This window comes from Bombus bifarius, unplaced genomic scaffold (assembly GCF_011952205.1).
Source record: "Bombus bifarius isolate JDL3187 unplaced genomic scaffold, Bbif_JDL3187 scf7180000008030, whole genome shotgun sequence".
NCBI classification, from domain to species: Eukaryota; Metazoa; Arthropoda; class Insecta; order Hymenoptera; family Apidae; genus Bombus; species Bombus bifarius.
This window is the reverse complement of record NW_022884401.1, coordinates 1,135,186-1,155,416: the sequence shown is the minus strand read 5'-3', so window position 1 is coordinate 1,155,416 and position 20,231 is coordinate 1,135,186. Positions and strand designations below refer to the sequence as shown.

General features: G+C 33.3%; 2 protein-coding genes and 1 long non-coding RNA gene across 9 annotated transcripts; 2 read left to right on the top strand and 1 right to left on the bottom strand.

Annotated features, from left to right (window-relative positions):
- The first annotated feature begins 15 nt into the window (after positions 1 to 15).
- LOC117207415 (protein spire) lies at positions 16 to 11,249 on the top strand. 3 transcript variants are annotated; one of them, XM_033447614.1, is made up of 15 exons: positions 16 to 61; positions 875 to 1,200; positions 2,217 to 2,248; positions 2,365 to 2,488; positions 2,572 to 2,729; positions 2,870 to 3,088; positions 3,556 to 3,585; positions 4,031 to 4,294; positions 4,416 to 4,557; positions 7,768 to 7,901; positions 7,979 to 8,237; positions 8,327 to 8,640; positions 8,778 to 9,026; positions 9,099 to 9,385; positions 9,500 to 11,249. In XM_033447614.1, exons 2-15 carry the CDS (start codon positions 879 to 881, stop codon positions 9,741 to 9,743), a joined length of 2,778 nt encoding a protein of 925 aa, XP_033303505.1. In that variant the 5' UTR covers positions 16 to 61; positions 875 to 878; the 3' UTR covers positions 9,744 to 11,249. The 3 variants fall into 3 exon arrangements, with proteins under 3 accessions (XP_033303505.1, XP_033303507.1, XP_033303506.1); XM_033447615.1 differs by lacking the exon at positions 16 to 61 and adding an exon at positions 221 to 238; XM_033447616.1 differs by lacking the exon at positions 3,556 to 3,585.
- On the top strand, positions 7,107 to 7,687 carry LOC117207416. Its single transcript, XR_004487512.1, has 2 exons — positions 7,107 to 7,219; positions 7,578 to 7,687. It is a non-coding gene; the product is annotated as an uncharacterized LOC117207416 (long non-coding RNA).
- Positions 11,250 to 13,283: 2,034 nt separating the features above from the next.
- LOC117207408 (polycomb protein Asx) lies at positions 13,284 to 20,058 on the bottom strand. Of its 5 annotated transcripts, none has more exons than XM_033447595.1 (8): positions 19,405 to 20,058; positions 19,013 to 19,268; positions 17,758 to 18,882; positions 17,392 to 17,673; positions 16,459 to 17,280; positions 16,135 to 16,371; positions 15,181 to 15,454; positions 13,284 to 13,573 (listed from the first exon to the last, which is right to left on the bottom strand). In XM_033447595.1, the coding sequence occupies exons 1-8, from the start codon at positions 19,671 to 19,673 to the stop codon at positions 13,536 to 13,538; spliced, it is 3,303 nt and encodes a 1,100-aa protein (XP_033303486.1). In that variant the 5' UTR covers positions 19,674 to 20,058; the 3' UTR covers positions 13,284 to 13,535. The 5 variants fall into 5 exon arrangements, 4 of the variants coding, with proteins under 4 accessions (XP_033303486.1, XP_033303484.1, XP_033303485.1 ...); XR_004487508.1 differs by having other exon boundaries at positions 13,286 to 13,573; positions 13,663 to 15,454; positions 19,405 to 20,057; XM_033447596.1 differs by lacking the exon at positions 13,284 to 13,573 and adding an exon at positions 15,775 to 15,818 and having other exon boundaries at positions 15,356 to 15,454.
- Positions 20,059 to 20,231: the final 173 nt, after the last annotated feature.

The following is a 20,231-nucleotide window of genomic DNA, read 5'->3' as shown; positions in this document are numbered from 1 at the left end:
CAGTTCTGTTCTCACATAATTTGAAGAACGTATTCGAGTCGGGTCCATGGTTGTGATTAAAGTGAGTTTTAATTGATTCGAAAAATTGTGGAGCTATGTACTTATGAACAATTCATATTTAATTTGACTAAAAAAGACGAAGAAAGTATTCTAATAAAAGTAATTTTATGTATATTTCGACTGAAAAGATAGTAATAAAATATCAATGCGCAATTCTTCTGTAGTTGAATTTTGTGTTGTAAGTGCCGCATTATTTAATTATTAATGTTAACACATATCAATTTTAGATGAAATATATATTTTTTAATTTATACTTAATATTACACTTAATAATTAATATATAATATATATTTTATATATAATTAAAATTTTTTATTTATATTTGATCCTTACATACACATATATGTTATGATTCTCATTAATTTTTTTGATGATTTTATCCTTGAACATATCCTTAATCTTTAAGTAACTTTATGATTATCATCATTGTTTTACGCTGTTCTTATCAAAATTATTAATATGTATATCGTGCAAAACAACGATAATTCGAACTTAGCGCTCATACAGTCGTGTGAATGTAGTATTCGAGTACATGGTATTCAAATGTCCACTGTGTAACAATAGTGTATACTGCTATTATCTGATTGTTATATTAATAACAGGTGCTCGTATTTATTATCATAAAGAGAAGCTGAGTATTTACATCAAATTAACGCAACTGATAAAACGATTATCTACTAACGCAATGGATCTAGGTTTAAATCTTAAACTCGTGGATGAACTTTGATCGCGTGTCCGAATCGCTTTCCTCCTTTTTTTGAATTGTAAAATTATATAAGCATATCTAACGGCAGATTCTTTGGTGAAATTACAGAAAAATGACGACGCACAAAGGGATTTCCACGTCGTGTGAGGACGGTCTCGATGTCTCCGATAATGAGAAAAAAGCGAACGAGAATAAAGAAGAGGAGACACCGATAAAAAGGTCGAGGTGCAAACTCGACGCGAACGGTCGACTAAACCTTAAAGATATTCTACTGTCTTTCAATGGACCGATCAGCCAAGAGCAAGCATGGGCCTTGTGTTATCAAACCGCCAAGAGTTTGTCACGTTTGTCAGAAAACAATTTCTACGAACTTTCGGAGTTATCACAGATCGTCCTTCACAAGGATGGCGATGTTTGGCTTGGCGATCTAATCGGTGAGCTGATATAATCATTTGGTTTCTTCAAAGAAACACTCAACTATCTTTTATCGTGGAATATCTTATCGATGTATTGTTTTGTAATCAGTAACAGAACAGATATAGAATGATGATACGATATATATGTACATATACATATATATATGTAAATTAATTCAAATCGATAAAAATGATAGTAAACATGGAATGCATTATATAGTAATTCTCCGTACAATATGTTGTTTAATATATATATAATATAATATATAGTTGTATAATATATATATTACACGCGTCAATTATAATATAATAATTATTGCCTAATAATTGTGCTTCTACTGAGTAGGAAAGGGTTGCACCAAGGTTCACTGTATTGCCGAATGTAGTTGCAATATAGTTATCGCATTATATGTCTATGTATAATTATTGTATAGTTGGCATATTTTACGATTTATAGTATAAATATCATACAATTATTATATAGTCATGTGCTATAAATTATAATATGATATATGTATATAGTATGGTATGTGGTATATAATCTTCTGTTATACATATAGCATTCTTTTGTACAGTTATGTGTATAGTAATATATTTAAGTACAATATGTATCTATAGATATTAGTTATGTTAATGTAATATAATATTTTAGTATATATTATAATATACCAGTAGACGGTAAGTAATTGTATAGTAAATTATACAGTATACGTTTACAAACGCTTATAATTCAAAATATTTCAAATGTTACATAATTTCTAACATTCGTTTGTAAATCAAGTGCAAAATTTACGAATGACTCAGGGTGTTTGTATCGTAAGCTTGTAGGCTGATTAGCAATACTAATTAATTGTGTCTGTGAGCAGTTTTCTCGATAAGACTATTAATATACGTGATCGCAAAAAAGAGACGATCGAAAGTTATTGAACTTCGTATGGAAATAATCAATCATCGTTTCTGATCATGTACAAAGCATTTTATAATTTTAGAATCCACTTTTTTTTTTTATCTATTTCCTGATGTGTTTGTTACAGAATCGGAAAAACCACGCGTATCCGAGAAAAAGGTAAGCAATTTTAAATATTATTTTTTAATGAAAAAGCTATGATATTTTATATTATTTCGTTAATATGAAATATATATAATATATATAAAATAAAAGTATATTTTCATTTTTTGCAGGCAATGTTCTCACTAGGCATGATGATATTCAAAACGCTTGATTTCGGCCTAGATGAACAAGAAGAAAGGCCTTTATCACCGGATTTAGAAGCCCTTATAACATTAATGACAAGCGCCGATCAAGGTACAATTAATTTATAAAAAATAAAATTCAGTAAAAACATACACAGGAGTCATGTAAAATTAATTATTTTTCTTGTTGCACAGAAATTGAAGGAGAAACGGAAGAACGTCCGCAGGAAACGGACGACGAGGGTATTGAACGTGATTCCAGTGATGCCGATGTAGATGAATTTTCATCGCAAAAAAGTAACGATATGTATGAGGAAAGATCATCGGTGTATTCATTAAAAAATGTAATGCAAGTAAGTAAAATAAGCAAATATATTTTTTATTTACTTTATCACATATGCAAATAATACATATGATATGAAGATAATATAAACAAAAATTCGAAATTTGTATAATAAACTCTATGAAAATATATAAACAAATGTATATATAGTTATGTACCAGGCATATGCAAACTTCTATGGAATCTGCTGAAATTCATTATAAGGCTGTAATACGGGCTTTGGTAGCAGAGGCTTTGGAACTGTCGCACTTTTTGGATACAGTAGCGGCTGATAAAGTACATGCTAGTCAAAGGGAATCTGTTACTGATGTCAATAAGCAAACCTCGATGTCTGTTCAAAACCTTGATACGTTAGATTTTATTGATTGGGTAAGATTTCACAATGGATCAACCACGAAAAATATATTATATGATTCATGTTGCGAGCTTATGCAAATGTAGCATTGTTTCTTGTTTTACGAAATTGAGATAGAGCGTTTCGAGATACGAATATTACGTGTTAAAATTTCACGTGAATTAAACGTGTTCACGTAGTCTGTAAAAATATTTTTGTTGTACTGTAATACAGAAACATCTTGTTAATAATATCTATGTATATCGTATATCAAGTTTGTTCGATATTTCTTGATATTTTCTTAATAAGAATGAGTAAATTTCAAAATATAATAAAATAATGAAATAGTCGCATTTGAATTGTGTTATAAAACCACGCATAAATACGTGCTATAACTCGCGTAAAATAGAACAGTTGACATTGCTGTGTCGCATAAAGTTATTTGTCACTTTGCAGAGATAAGATATTTGCGATTTATTGACTTGACTCTCTATCGTTATAGACTGACATTAGGATTTGGAGGGCTATACAAGTACGTGATTGTTAATAATACTTGCGCATGTGAAAGCGATATGTTAGAGCGATATGTTATGTACTTAATTATTGAGCATGTAGCATGATTAGTCTCACTATTATCAAGCATTGTTTTCTACATAGTTAGAACAATATTATCGGTCATTATATTTTAAATGCATGTGCTGATTTGATTTCAAATTTATCTATGCAAAATATTTCAAAAGTTAGTCAATTTTTATGTTTCTAGTCTATTTTACAAATTCAAGTATTTAATGGCTTTTTGAATACTCTGTGTTATATAAGTAGCATTGGTAACATATAATATATTTATAAGTAAAAACAACAAAAAGGTACTTAGTAAAATTTAGAAAAAATGTTCATCTAATATATATGTATGTTCTCTTTTTAAAGCTTCAATTGCACTTACGAGATCGGAAGAATTAAAATAACTATTTTAATAGGCAAGATTTTGGGTGCAAGTTATCCAGGAATTAAGGAAAGGTGTAAAGCTAAAAAAAGTGGAAGCTAATTTGGGTTCAAAGAATACTACACGTGGACGTGGAAAGGGAGCTGAGTTTGAATTAACTCCGTATGAAATTTTGATGGACGACATACGAAAAAGGAGGTATCGTTTGAGGAAGACACCATCCCCGACGCCACATTTGCGAAAAGACGCGCATGCTGTTATTCTTGAATTTATTCGGAGTAGACCGCCTTTAAAAAAGGTAACATGCTATTGAAAACAATGCTCTATTCAGACTTCATTAATGAGATTCCAATATAAGAATGGTAAAAATTGCAGTTTTTTAAAGTTTTACTAGATTTTAGAGACATAATTTTATACAGGCATCTGAAAGGCAGCTGCCACCCTTGCAAAAGGAATGGACTCTCCGGGAATTACTTATGGAAAGTATAAAGAAGCCGCCAAATTTAAGGTCGTCGCGCAATAGATACGTTCCTAAGACCGAAAGAATATCTCTTCAGAGTGGTAAGTTGTATTTCATATTTACATACACAACGATAACTTTGTGCATGTCATACTGCTTTATAAGATATATTTCCTCTGTTCGTGTACAATTATATAATAAATTCATGAAACCAACGCATTCAGTTCATATTTCGTACACCAATAATTGCGACATTACATATCAATCAATCGTACTGGTTATCGGTTTTTGTGGTACCTCAATAAATCTTCGCTGAACTATAAAATGAGCGAAAATTTCAAAATGTGTAGTGATATATTTCTTCTGCCTAGAATGACGATTAAAACTAAGAACCACAATACATATGTGAGCCATATTTTATTCTGTGTCTTCTTTCAATTTCTAAACAAAACTTTTAACTTCATTCCTCGTATAGAAAATAGATAATAGTATGTAGTGTTTGAAGTAAACAACTTTCGTATTCCTGTAGAAGCATGCATAAAGAGAAGAGATATATGCTTATATATCGATCATAAGCAGAAACATTTTAACCGAGATGCATCAATACCGTTGCATCCGTATGCTTGGAATTTTATGGACCAACATGGTGTGCATACACAGCCACGCGTTGCACACGTGCGATTGCATTTTTATAGAAATATATTCAACCGAGAATACACATGCGCGAGGAGATGAGCGCGAGCGCAGTGCCCATACAGGGTCGCACATCTCTCAGCCTTAACATACTCTTGCGGGATAGGATTTGACAATTGCACCGCAGTGCGGCCAGGGCAGTGGTATCTGTGTCTTCATTTTTTTCCAATAATAATAATCATAATAATAACAAGAATAATGATAATCATTTAATGTTCGTATCCCAATTCTTGAGAGTAGAATTTGACAACTCGAACGCAGTGCGACCAGTACAGTGGTATCTGTGTCTTCACATTTTTCCAATAATAATAATAATACAAACAATAATGATAATCATTTAATGCTCGTATCCCAACGATACTTTGATATTTCGATATATGTATTATTAAATATTCTCTAAATTAAACACATTGGCTACTTTGCAATAAAGAGACCAGTGTAATGATTTTGGTCAACAGAATATTAGGAAGATAATAATTTTCGTGTTTAGTCATCGTCCGTTGGGGGTGGTACGGATCGTGACGAATATTTTTTATCGCGATAAAGAAGGGTCGATCTGTATGAATCATGATTGGCGACGGTAGGCCGGCTTAAAGCATCGCAAGCCCCAGACCGTTTGTGCGATCAATAACCGAAAGCGCACAAGAGGGCGAGAGCTGACGTCGCCCGAAACGTCATCGTACAACGCGACCGCTAAATCTTTGCTTGATTTCTCGCGTGTCGCTCGCTCATACTGTTGGCCTCGCTCATTCGTTTCTTCGCTTCAACCGTATTTCCTTGTTTCTCGTTCTGTCTCGTTCGCGCGTTTCCGGGGAAAAAGTAAAAGGTGCAGCTCGAGCGTGAAATTCAATCGGGTTGCGTCTAAACGTGTACGAGTAAGTCAAGTGCAAAGGAGGATAGGCACACTAACGAGCACGTGTGCTTGATGTACAGTCCCTACCAGTGGATCTGCAAGCATCACGGTGGGCCAAGGATTTGACAGGATGGATAAAACGAACAGATGAACAAGGAGAACAGCTTGGACGCTGGTAATCCAATATTTCTGATTGTTTATCGAACGAAGAGAAACAATGGATTTATGAGATCTTAACTGGAACGTTTCAAATTGATGAACGTCTTGATTCACAGGCTGTGAGATCGTCAAGTCGAGCCAAAAGATTGTAGAAGAATCAACAGAACTAGTAACTTCCGGTTGGACGTCGCGATCGTCGCAAGTAGAGCCATTGTAAAGAATTATGTTGACACGCAGTATGTTCGGTTTAAATGTGCACAGCCATTTTGTTACTAAACTGTTTAACATGCAAAACACGTTTAAAATCGTTAATAATTCTTCTGGAGTGAATACTTCGTTTAATTCTGCAATCCTTTTAATCCTGTACTGGGGAAAAATAAGTAAAGGTAGAGAAAAGTATAATTTTAACGATATAATCTCCACTTTAAACAAATTTAAACCTGCGTCTAAATAATCTTGGCCTTTCTATATTAAAAGACTTATCAGAAAGTATAAATAAAAAGAAAGCATCAGCTGTTAGAAATAGTAGACAAAAATGAAGGAAAACATCGAGGAATGTAGTATTCCACTCTAATATTCTAGAATTCAAATCATGATACTTTGTTTGACGTGGGATTGTTTGGATCATTGTTTATGTTGAAACATTAAAACACTGATTGCCATACGTGAGACAGGCCAGAATGAGGAAGATTAAACCGGACATACTGTATATATTAGCAGAAGAAAAGAGTAAATATAGAAAAGAGGAATAATATTACCGATCGTAGGCGGTGAGTCCCGCATGATAGTCCTGGGTGAAGTTCCACCGTCGCAACCGGAGCAGGAACAGGAACCCGCGCAGGATGTGGCGGCACAGTGGTTGCAGGCAGAGAATCAGACGAATGCCGCGGTCACGACTACAGTTGGCTCGGTTACGACCAACGTACCGACTACCGCGAGTCGGAACAGAACGAACGTACCACCGGTTCCGCAGCCGAGGCAGAGAATCGGCAAGCCAGAAATTAGGGTTCCGGGAAACAGGAATCGTAAGTCGCGTAGAAGGCGCATTACGGTCGCAGGTAATCATACCATTCATCTTTTTTTCGGCCAGTAACATAACAACGGGTAATATATATAGAAATGTTTTTGGGCTGCAGACGATGAATTCATTTTAGCTATATTTCAATTGATGCAACAGCTACTTAAAACAAATTTCACGGATTGTTAGCCTGATTGCGTTTTGCATAATAACTTGCATAATATCATAATACTTGAAATGTAGCGATCAGAATTTACTATGAACATTGATCTGAGTTTTATTGAATTATAGGAGCATTAGTTATTTCTGATACTGAAAGATCTAAGATATTTTTCTCTTTTATAAATATTTCTATGTAATTTTAATGAGTGTATTTATAATCTTATGCGTCCGCGCAGGAGGCAATTATGTATGTATTTAGGATTTACTGAGGTACCACAACTTTGTGAATATTTAACCATATTTTTTTTGTACAATTTTACGGTCACGTGTCATGTTCATTAGTCATCAACATACACGCAACTATTCTTCCGATAACAATGATTGATGTATATTTTGGGATCCATCTCTATGAATGACGTTTTTTAGATCAAATCCAAAGTACTGCTGATATCAAGGATAGTGAATCACCTACAGTACCGAAACCTCCTCGAAGGGATTTGGACAACACGAATTCTACGACAAATAAAAGAAAAGTAATACCTGTAGATTTTGATTTAAAGGTAGATTATAATCCTTCATTTCTTGTATCTTCGTTTCGAATTCTTTTTACTTAAGTTAGTATATATTTTGAAAATAGCTCGATGCAGAAGACGAAGATGATGACGAAGATTACAACGATGAATTGGCAGTAACAAGATTTGAAGAAGAGGATGAAGGATCAAATTACTGGCAACTAAAAGAAGATTACACATTTGTAGATAGGGGTAATGCTCGCAGTAGGCATAAAGATCAAAGGGATGACGACGAAGCAAGTTCTGCTAATCCTTGGCGAAAAACTGGTGGTTTACGTTTGACGAGGAATGAATATCATCGATTTTGTGATGCGCAACTTGAATGTAATTATCGTAATTATTATGTGTTTTAATTCATAATGAATGAAACCGGATATTGGAAAATATATATATCCAAAAATAATTACTTTTAGCATATGATCTCGCAACACAGTGTCCATCTAGAAGAGCATCGGCTCGAAAACACGCAGCAAGACGTAGTATAGCACTTACAGCGTTAACTGGTACCACGTCTCTTCCTCACTCAAGGCCACAGAGTCGTACTCAATGTACAGGTGCAACAGAATCATCGTTAAGTCAAGGTCCGAGTCCCAATATCAGCGTAAACCCTAGTCCGAGTTTGAGTCCTCAGCCGAGAGCAAGACAACCACGACGATCGCAAACCATTGTCGAAGGTACAAAGGATAGAGAAGATCAAAATGAAGACTGGCAAGATGATAAAGGACAGGTATTATGTTACAGAAATCAGTCTACTATTGGAACAATATATTTCAAGAATAGAGAAACCGTCGTTTATATAAAATACATTTTAGAAATTTTACTGAACGTAAATTGTTTAATAACAAATACATTTTTTTTTTGTAGAAGCCTACATTGGGTGACATGTTCCTGGATGAAAGACTTTCTTTAACCCTAGAAGAGATTGTGCATATTCGTAGTGTATTAACTAAAGCAGAACTGGAATCTCTGCCCGTAGAAGGTCGCGTAAAGGAAGATGTAGAAAAGAGACGCGTTTGTTTCCTTTGCCTAAAAACTAGGTTCGGACTGTTAGGACCATGGGGGCAACGTTGTCGCTTATGTGAGAGGACAGTATGTGTAAAATGTTATTCCAAAGTAAGTTACCGAGATTTTTGTTAATTTAGTCTTGATTAATAAATTTCGATTAAAATATTACTCTTGTTATAGATGCGAATTCCAACAGAACATTTCGCCCACGTTCCGGTAGTTTTATTATCCCCTGGTCTTCTTCTTTCTCCATCATCTTCAGAGCCAGATACTAGCAAAAGTTCATGGCTAAGAGGCACTGGCGCAGCTGGATCTGCACCGGCATCACCGGCTTCTAGACGCAAGGATTCATCATTGAAAAGTGTGACACCTTCATCTACGCCTACTACTACACCTGTTTTGATACTTACACCGACTTCCACACCGCCTTCCCATGCTCGTCGCGAAACAGAGAATCAAGATAAAAGGTTTACTTTTTACTTGCGGTTTTTACTTTAAAAATGTTTGCTCTTTATGTTAACATTAGAGATACCTATTTTTTTATAATTTGCTATTTTCCATAACAAAATTTGATCATACAGGAGTTATAAAAGCACTGGCAGTCCAGCCAATGTGCCATCACTGAAGGCATTCTCCAGTTTCACTAGTCAAAGCTCGGAACAACGATTGGCCGCGGAAAGATTGAGAGGCGTCTCTATGGTAGTCTGTCATGACTGCCGCATTATGGTGATACAGATAATTAAGAGTTCAAGAACAACACGAGCTACGATACGTAACAATGTCATTTCGCGACTTACTTTGAACCTTTCGCCAGCCTATGTTTGAATTTTCTCTGAAAAAACGAAGTTCCATGCACGAGATTTCTGTTGGATACAATGGCGCATCTCATTTTCTATTTAACTAATGCGTAACATGCTATTTATGCCAATAAGTGAGGCACGTAGATTAGATTTCTTCTTCTTGTACCGGTGTCTTCTTGTGCTCCTTATGCCATTAATCTCCTATGAATAGTCATGGATATCTCTAAAAAAGCGAGCCCATCAGATGCTACATATTGTGATTGCATTACACGAGATTGAGTACTCAGTACTGTATTGGTTCTAAAATTTATCATTTGATAGTGATGGAATTATTCTATTATTGTCATGTAACTTTGTTTCGAGAAATGAAGTTCTTTCTAAATAAGTTTGTTCATTTTTTTATGTAGGAACATATTAAACAAAGTAAGTGATTATTTATACAAACTGATTAAAAATTTTGTTTGGAGTCTACAAAGTACGATTTTTTTAATTAAAGTATACAAAGGAAATTAAATCTATGATATATTTGAGCATGAATGGTGGAATTTAAAGGATGAGTCTAGTACGAAATCGGCACAGAGTGGCATTTAATATAGTCTACGTACCTACATTCAGGCTTACATCTAAGTAGATCGTTAATGCATGCAAATTTGAAAATGATATGATTAGAGTCAAGTATTTAATTACGACGGCTAAGGTTCCGTTTGGTTTTCAATAACGGTGAACTATTTTTCGCTTCCCATTTCAATAATTACTAATAATAATAACTGTATTAATAAAAAAAGATAACAAGCTATTGTGCGATTGCATTGCGCATTATGTGCGTTCTCAGTTCATAAAAACTGAGAATCCATGTTTAACCCGATCAGTTATCTCGGGATTTTGAGAATGTGTACATATATGTTCCTTTTGCTCCCACATTGTTGTGAACACTAAATCTAAAAATAATATCACATTTACCGTAAAATTTAGTTGAGAGAAAGAAAATTATCATAAGCGAAAATCAGCGAAGAAAAAGTAAAAATGTTGAGATATTAAATGTAATCTACGTATATGTGCCAGAAACATTGTTTCACGCAATAGTGATCGAATTATAATTAATTCTGATCTATCAAGCTGTGCGATAGTTTCGATTATGCGACTACTAATTCGAATCATTGAAAAATTCTAATTTTCTTCATTATTCGATTCGCTAATGTATTCATGTAACACATAGTTCTTGCGCGATTATAGATTTTATATTTCATATATTGATGATGATTGTGTTTGAAATTCCAAGTGTCTTTACTTTTGTCAGTAATTTTTGTTAATAATCTAATTAAGGCGAGAGGTACGCATACATAAGCACACACATATTATAAACTAGCGAGAGAATCAAATACTCTGACAACCCCGAAGGAAAAGAATGTTATTTTTTTGCGTCCGCGTGACATTAGTTTATTTTAAGAGAATATATTTAATTCGTAGAGTGAGTCAAAGTCGGAGCACAATTGTACTATAAATCCGTTTTAATGGAATTCATTAATTTAAATTCTTTTGTATGATGTTTGTGATATTAATTTATTGCTTTCTATGTCTACTATTTATTATATTTATTTAATTCTGCGAATTAATTAATAGCTGTGTTCCTTTATAATTGTATATATAATTATACACCTATATGTTATATATTTCATATGAACATGCTGTGCAATTTTCATATTTTGTTGCATATTATTATTCGTTGAAATATTTTTTTATTTATATTATTTATATTTATATTATTATTGGTATCAAAACTATGAAGTTTACATTTTCGTTTGCGTTTTAATCTCACGTAAATTAATTATATTGCGACACAAGTTAATAAGCGGAGAAGAGAAAATGAATTTAAAAAATAAAAGAAGAAAATAGTGGCTCTTGTTACGGCCACGTTTATAGAAAATTAGTACAATTAAGTGGCTGTTCGCTTGCACTGGTTAAAGGTGTGCTATTAACGAGGAAATGTACAAATGTAAACCTATGATGGTTCAGAGTACAAACAAAGAATGCGAATTGCACTATGACGATTAAAATGCTGGTACAACGTCTGGCACCGGGTTATATACATAAAAACAGCGTGGTTATAAATTTATTCATACGTGTAAAGTGCATTGGTGGATTTTACAAACGGGTGAATTAGTTTGATTGAGGATGAAGTTTATTTATTTTTTTAATCACACAAGTACTTAGATTTCCCAATAATTTCCAAGCAAAAATCAAAATAAATATAGTTCGTATAGTACTTCAAGAAAAGCAATGTACAATAAACAGATTTTTTCGAAAACCATGTAAAAAAACACCACGACACTTTATGAACAATACGAACATAAAATTCTATTTGTAGAAAATTATTACAATAAAACTAAGCTGAGAAAAACTGCTAAATAACAGAGTCACAATGGTATGACATTATAAGACATAAACGACTTACGTGATGGCAATTGAAAAAGATCGTTTATTATATTAATTTATTGTTTTTTATGTACGATGTATATGTATACCTATAAATAATTAGAAATCTTGTTTTTATGATGAAAGCGACCAAAATACATTCTATTCCGATTCATTACTTAAACCGTTATCTTTCTGAACAAAAGCATTTCTCTTATTTTCTACTTTTATACCAACAATAAGAAATTTTTATTTACATAAATTATATATTACTGAAATATTTTTCATATATAACGACACACCTTGTAAAAAATATAATTTCTTTTAAATATTTTTTATTCGTATTATATATTAATTAATACTAAAATGTAAAATTTTTTAGTTAAAGTGATATTTAAAAAATATAACGGAAATTATTGTATAGATGCTAATTCGTATAATAATATTAATATTTTGGCATTAATTCCTCAAATGATTAAGGTCCCTAAATATTTGAATTAATTATTTAGAATTTTTCACACAAAAATTTTCGTTTGGAAATAAACAAAAGTTGAAACGTAAATAAATGAACCAAAAATATTAATGAAGAAAATCTAAAATATAGACAAAAGAGATCTAAACGTAAACGGTTTTTACTATCTTTACAATAAAATTTACCAAATCTTTTATGTTATCTTAAGACATCTATTTACATATTAATTGATGCAATATATGTTTATGCTTGTACATATGATACAGAAATAAGGTAATATATACATACGAGTACAAAGTTTACAATGAATTTATTTAAAAAAATGAAATTCGCGTTAAAAAATGAAATACAATATGGCGAAAATTCCAAGGAAAAATATCATCACAGCCGTTGATTCTATTAATTGCTAGAAATGTAAAATCGTGCAATTATAAAATATCAAAACATTTGTTTAAAACATTAAAATGATTCAAATATATATGAATAAGATATTCCATGCACGATAATAATGTGTTAAAAGATAATACAAATTTTTTAGTATCCGTGCCAAATTTGAATGCCAAAACTTATATCTTAGAAATAACAGAATCCTTTATCTTCAGTATTATGTTGTAACTTCCGTGATGAACTTAAAAAGAAAAGATAAAAATAATCTCATGGTTTGAAAGAAATACTCTTTTATCTGACTTAATACTACTTTTTTAATTTCAGCATTCTTAAATATAGAATACCTTTGTACATACATGTTAAGTAGCTATTGCTGTTTCCGACAGGTAATGCGTTATCGTATAAAGTACGAATTCAGCGTACGTTGCATTGTGACGAAGTATACTTTGCAGATATTTGAAGATGGTTCTGGGTCTCGTAACCGCATCAGAAACTTAAAATTGCTCTGCTCCATCATACCGCTTAGGTGTTGTTTTCCCACAACGCTCACGATCGCCAAATCCGCACTTTAGTCATCACGTACACTGCGCATATTAAACGAATATGATTTTATTTACATTTGAGCGACAAATACACAATGGTTGTTCTATCGAATCGCAATAATACTACATACTCTTATCTATGATTTCAAAGAAACATATCAGTACGAAAATTTATCTTTATATACCTATATGATAAACACAATTTGTATGTTCGATCAAAGTCGATGACACATACTTTTTTTAGCGAAACATGAATCATGTTATTGTACTTATACACAGACGCAACGATCGTAAAATATTTGGCTACAATTGCATAAGAAAATAATATGATAGTAGCTCTTAATTTTTCGAAAATCTATTTCGTGGTAAAATAAGAATCATATTCTTCGTAAAGATTCAAAAACATATATAAAAACTTGGACATCTGTAAAATGCGAATTATGTACACAATGTAAAATGTTGGTTGTGGAACTATGGTTTTTACTTTTATGCGTTTTCTTGTTCCATACTTCGTTTCATGATATTTAATTTCATGTTAACGTGAAGCAAATAACATATCCGATATTTATTCTAGAAAATCGTTTACAACGAAGTAAGAGATAAAGCTAAAATATGTAAATTCTACCATTTATCTAATTAGATTTCATCACTGCAATAGATTAATAATATTAATCATCAATAGTTATCCTTAAACAACATTCCTGTACAAGATGTTCCATTATAGTAAGTGTCCCATGATGAATGAAAACTTTGTCCTTGCACTTAAAAAACTATGTTAACAGAAATGAGTACGAGAGAGCATATAAGAATAAGTTTCTGACTTTCTTTAATAAAAGTTGAGATCAGCATGTACAGGAATATCTTCTAGGTAATAAGAATAAACTCAAAGTTCTACTAATAAATAAATAGTACAGACGTATGTTGAAAAATGTGATGCTTACTGGAAGACGGTATTAGAGTCTGACTATAAGAGATTTATTTTTTTTCACTCTCTTTGATGAGAATTACAAGAATACAGTTGTAATATTTCAATCATTCAAATCATCAATTATACATTATATACAATCACCAATTAAAGACATAAAAACCAATCAAATTATTTTACAAAAATTTATTTTATTAAAATTTTGGCAAAAACCATTCATTGTCATGAAACAAAATAAAATATATTAAAATACAGGGCAACATAAAGAGAAGATTTTACGCACAAGCAACCGCAAATTAATACTGAAAAAATAATCACAGAGAATACAAAATTACAGATTCAGAAATGTTTGCAACTGTATTCATTGATTCTCTCTGCTACATGAATTACCACTTACATTAAAGTGCTGAACAACAAATTCGGTTGCCCGTACGAGGTCTTCCAGCTTTATTTTCAAATTCATGCAATATATCATTTTTGATAAAGACTCCATCCAAAATAATATGTTTATTCGTAATTTGATACTCAGCACTCTGCACGGCCTCTTTTTAATTTATACAGAAACAATTGTTAAACAATGATTAACGTATCAGACAGGTAGCACAGATACGTTGAGGCCCGATGCAGTCATCGTGACAAAACGCGCCACACTGTCGACATATTACCATAGCACCTCGCATATTACATTCGCAGGGAGGTGGTGGATCTCCACCCATGATCATACCAGGTGCTCCGGGTTCGGCGCCACCGCCTCCTCTACCATCGGTGCCCCTTGCTTTCAACGTTACGGCCTGATGCGAACCTTCTCCTGCACTGGCTGGTCTACCACGTACTAGATGCACCCCGACTCCCATTCCCGCGATCTGAGGAGGTAGAGGTGGTGCAGAAGATGCTCTTGGTGCACTGTCTCCAACTCCTGTTCTCTGTACTAGTATATATTGACCTAATCCGCCTGTTGTAGTGGATCCTAATTGTGCTACGGTATTGCTTTCTGGAACCTAAAATGTTGTTTAACAATTAAACTTTTTAACAATTTTTTTTATTTTAAAGCAGTAATTTAAATTTATATCCTTCTCTCATAGGAGGTATAATTGCAATTGGTTGGTCACGAGTAAAAATATATGACGCCCAAGTATTTTTATTAATATATGTAATTTCTTTTATCCTTGTTCTGTTTATTTTCAAACAAGAATCGTTCTGTAAAATAGATCACTTTGATATTTCATTTTGATTGTTGCTCATTTTAAAAATATCGCGATATTGTTTCTACTACTTTTAGAAACTCAAAACTAGTAAGTAGATTTATTTATTTAGGTACCTGTATGATACAGTGATCATCACAAACCACCCGCAAGATTAGCACTGTACACACAGAAAAATATGAAATAATATATGATGCAATCTTGAGTTTCTACTTTATGTGTGAATATTCCAAACATAGATTGCAAGATTAAATAAACTTTTGAAACATTTAAATTATAATGATACCCCTAATATTTTTCTGTTCTATTTTATTTGTATTTATAAATAAGATTTTGTATTTCCTTTTAATATACTTAGGACCTAAATAAAACTAAATTAGACAAACAATGCACCCTTGTTTTCAGAATAAAATAGGAAAAAAATGTAACATGTAACATGCTACTATCATATAATTTCTACAAGAGGTATGTCATACCTCTGTGGAAGTAGCTTGGCGTGCTGTTGCAAACACGTGTCTTAACATAACTGCTTGCGTTTTATTTTGAGCTTGTTTATTTTGTATCGTCTGTGATGGTTTCTGAGTTTTGACAGTCGTAATTGTACGGCCACCAGATTTATTCGTCGTAAACGCTCCATCACCTCTGGCAAGTAAACTAGGCGGAGGTTTCAAATGAGCCTTCAATTGATCTCTATTTGGTGAACTTTGTATGACCTACAATAGCACAAATACATCTTATTTCACATAAAACAAAAATTAAATTCCAAACTCTTCTAACAAAAGTTAATTTGTTAAAATTACCGCTTGACATATTTGATAGCTGCGTTCTAAGTTAACTGCACCAGGAGGTTCTTTTGTAGTACTACGAGATCGACCTCCTCCTTGTTCTTTATTACTATTCCTGGAACCTCTTTGACTACCTTGATTATTAGAACGCGAAGATCTTGAGGATACAGCGACCGCCGTACCAGGATATTGTTGTTGCTGTATGGTTGCTACAACTTGTCGTGGTTGCGTAGGAGCCGACGCTTGATGTTGAATAACAATAGTATTTTGTGCACGATTTTGTGGTTGTACACCAATCGCGGCCGTTACGGTATTCGGAACTTGATTTTGAGTTACGGTGTTTCTAATATTCCGTGTGGTGCTATTTTGAGTATTTAATTGAACGACTTCTTCTTGCGTTCTCATTATATTCACTTGCGAGGTTGTATTCTGTTGATTCTGAATTTGAGCAGTAATTGGAGATGTGCTATTCAAAGTCGATGTAGTGTTTTGGTCAGAAAAATTTGTTTGTACAAATCTGATGGATTGCAGTTGTGGAAAGGTAATAATAGGTGGGCTTTGAGACTGAAAATTCTTCATTATACAACTCGTTCCTGGTGTACCGATTGCGAGACCTTCTGACTGAAACGGAGTTCCCTGAACAACTGGTAGTTGAATACAGTTGACTGATTCTACATTAGAATCTGCATTAATAAATTGCTGTGGTGGGTTAGCTGAATCAGTCGAAGTAGGTGTCTCGTTGCATTCGTCCTGAGTGGTTACCGTAATGTTAGCGGCCACAGATCCATCAAGAGCTGCAGCTACTAGTGGCCATGGAACTTGAAGCTCTTCCTGAGTCTTCATAAAATAAAATTAACTTTTTTCAATATAAAGATACATTGTTGATGATTATACATTAAAAAAAAAAGGAGATACGAAATTATTTGAAGTTTTTATCAGTACACTTACCCTGTTATTATTGTTAATATTATTAACTGTGGGGTCTACCGACCAACTACATTCTAACATTTCAGAACAAACGTAGTTATTTGCTTCTCGAAGAGCTTCATCTTCGTTTCCACTATTTACATCTTGCTGCTCTCTAGTAACTTCCGACTGCCCCGAGACCACTTGCGTTTCAGTTTCTTCGGCATTATTCGACCCCATTTCCATTCCATCAAGAATAGGGTATATTATTTCTTCAGAACATCCCGAAATCTCTTCGTACACTTCGCGCATTTCTCCCCTTACCTGAAAGAGGTGTATCATATTTGTTTTTTAACAGAACTTGATAATTTTATGTTGTAAATCTTTACAAACAGTATAAATTATCACCTCCAATTCGTGAATACGTTGCAACGTTTCACTGTCGATTTCCATTCCTTCAGGAATTTGCGATTCACCGTCCGTTGGATTCTCATGAGAAACCTGTGTTGCTTCAGTTTGATTGTTATTAATTAACGTAGAATCATCCATAACGATTTCGGTCGGTCTAACTTGCTCGTGCGATGGTGAAGTCTCGAGTATAGTTGTAGTCTCACAGTCAGACATTGGATAAATTTGTTCTTCCGACATTTGAGATATTTCCTGTTTCGAAATTTGCGGTACTTGATCTATGGAAGTTTGAGACGTACATTCTGTTGATAATTGGGACGATGTCTCCCTGGTTGTATGAGGGATTTGTTCTGTTTGTTCACTGGATCTTGGTGAAGTATTCTCTTCAGGTAAGAGTATTCTATTTTCCTCGGATACTTCGAGGATGTGGTTCTCCATTGATTGAAGATTCTTTTCATCTTGAGGTAAATGAATTTCTTCGTCATAATTCGTCGTGTTTGAAATACTTTCTTGACAAACCTGAGTTACTACTTCATTCTCTTCAATTATATCTTGTTTTTCTGGAAGATCAATAATTTTCTCGTCTTCCTCTAATTTATCCTGATGCATTTCAGTATCAGCTATCGTTTCTACAGAATTTATGTTTACAGATTCTATATGTTTTTCATCGATTAATGTATGCGTTGTTTCGTTATATTCTGCTGGTAATAATTCTTGTATTTCTGTTGTTTCGTTCAATTCGTCTGAATTATTTATACTAGTTTCAACTTTACAATTATCTTCTTCGACTTTATCTTCAGACATAATAGGACAGGGAGTATCTGATACAGGTGTATCTACATTAGATTCTAAACGAAGTCTTAAACTTGAACGCGTTACAGCTCCGCCAGATCTTGTTTCAGTAATACAGTGAAGACCTGATCTAAGTTTAGGTTCACGTTTCTCACCCCATATGGGTTCAAAATGTTTAACTTTCCATGGATCCAATTTATTCTTATCTCTCTCTGCCTCCATCTTCAATCTTTGTTGATTCTCTGGAGTAAACTCTCCTTCTGCCAAACGTTTACGCCATTCTAAGCAAGCTCGTGCAAAGAATTCATTATTTAATCCAGATGTAGCAGCATCCTGGTAGCAACAGATAAAATAAAAAGTTTTATAAAACAGACATAATTTTAAATATTTCAAAAAAATAAATAAGTAAGATAATAAAGCATTATAAGTTAAGCATTATTAATAAACACATTGTTAAAATTACCTGTCTATCTACAGCCGGTAAAAGTTGTGCAAGTTTCCTTTGATATAAAGGTGGTAAACCTTGAAAGGTATGCCTATTTAAAAGAGCACGTAAACTCGTACTTGCTAAGATACTTGCTGGAGACTCAAGATCTACAAGACCAGCCTCTAGTTGTGCAGTTGCTGATAATCGTTTTGTTGATCGTCTACGTCCAGATTTTAAACTAAATCCTGGCAAGCTTGCTAGGACTTCTCTCATTGTGGCAGCAGGCTCCTCAGTTGCTATATTTGAATAACGTTATACTAACATATATAACAATAAACTAGTAAATCAATGTATATTGAAATTATTAAAATGTTATATCATTTTATTTATTTATTTATTTAAGCTTATGTAAACATAAATTAATAAATATATCTGACTTACTAGTATTAATATGTTGTACATTATTAACAGGAGAAGGAGGATCATTCGGTGGAGGTGGAGGTAGTGGTTTAACGACAATCCTTGGAAGAGTACGAGAATTGCCAGCTGCAATTGTAGTATTTTTTCTACGCCTCTTAGCCTGCTGACGTAGTGCATGTTTAATAACTTTTTTACTGTGCACCATGCTAGAATAGCCAGAGCAACCTGGACTAGTTTCACACCCTTCACCTTTGGCAAGTTCTACATCTGTGTCCATGACAGTACCTATACTGTGAACATCGTTGATTGAAATGCCGGCTAATCGAACATGAACTCACAATAACACTGTGTTCGACCAAAAGCGGATTTTTCACGTTTTATTTCATATTGTAGGAAAAAATTAAAAAAAGCGATTACTCTGATTGGAGAGAAATAAACATTCTTTAGTAGTAGCGCCTTACTGACATTTCGATATAATCAAGGAAACTTGAACGATTTATACAGTATCGTTTAATCCGTGTCATTTAAAGATTTGTGCACGTAGAAAATTCGAATGAATTTACAAATTTCACAGCTTCTTAATCCATTGGCAAAATGCCACTCGGAAAAACTCGCAAAGTTCCGCTTCTATCGGCCATATTGTATTTACATATTTATACCATGAAAGCGCTATCGACATAGAGAGCGCTTCTTAGTTCCAGCAGGTTTCATAAATATCTGTCTATACGTCGTCTATACTAAATTTAATAAATACCACACAATTTTTTCTGATGAATCATAAATTTAAACTTTGACAGATTTTGAAAACACAAATATAAGTACAAGCGAAGTTATC

Coding starts and splice junctions, on each gene's coding strand:
- LOC117207415 (XM_033447614.1), top strand. CDS start 879: ATGACGACGCACAAAGGGATTTCCACGTCGTGTGAGGACGGTCTCGAT. Junction 4,295..4,415: donor GTAGACCGCCTTTAAAAAAG/GTAACATGCTAT, acceptor AATTTTATACAG/GCATCTGAAAGGCAGCTGCC. Junction 9,027..9,098: donor GTGTAAAATGTTATTCCAAA/GTAAGTTACCGA, acceptor CTCTTGTTATAG/ATGCGAATTCCAACAGAACA.
- LOC117207408 (XM_033447593.1), bottom strand. CDS start 19,673: ATGGACACAGATGTAGAACTTGCCAAAGGTGAAGGGTGTGAAACTAGT. Junction 18,883..19,012: donor TACCGGCTGTAGATAGACAG/GTAATTTTAACA, acceptor TGTTGCTACCAG/GATGCTGCTACATCTGGATT. Junction 17,281..17,391: donor ATATTAACAATAATAACAGG/GTAAGTGTACTG, acceptor TATTTTATGAAG/ACTCAGGAAGAGCTTCAAGT.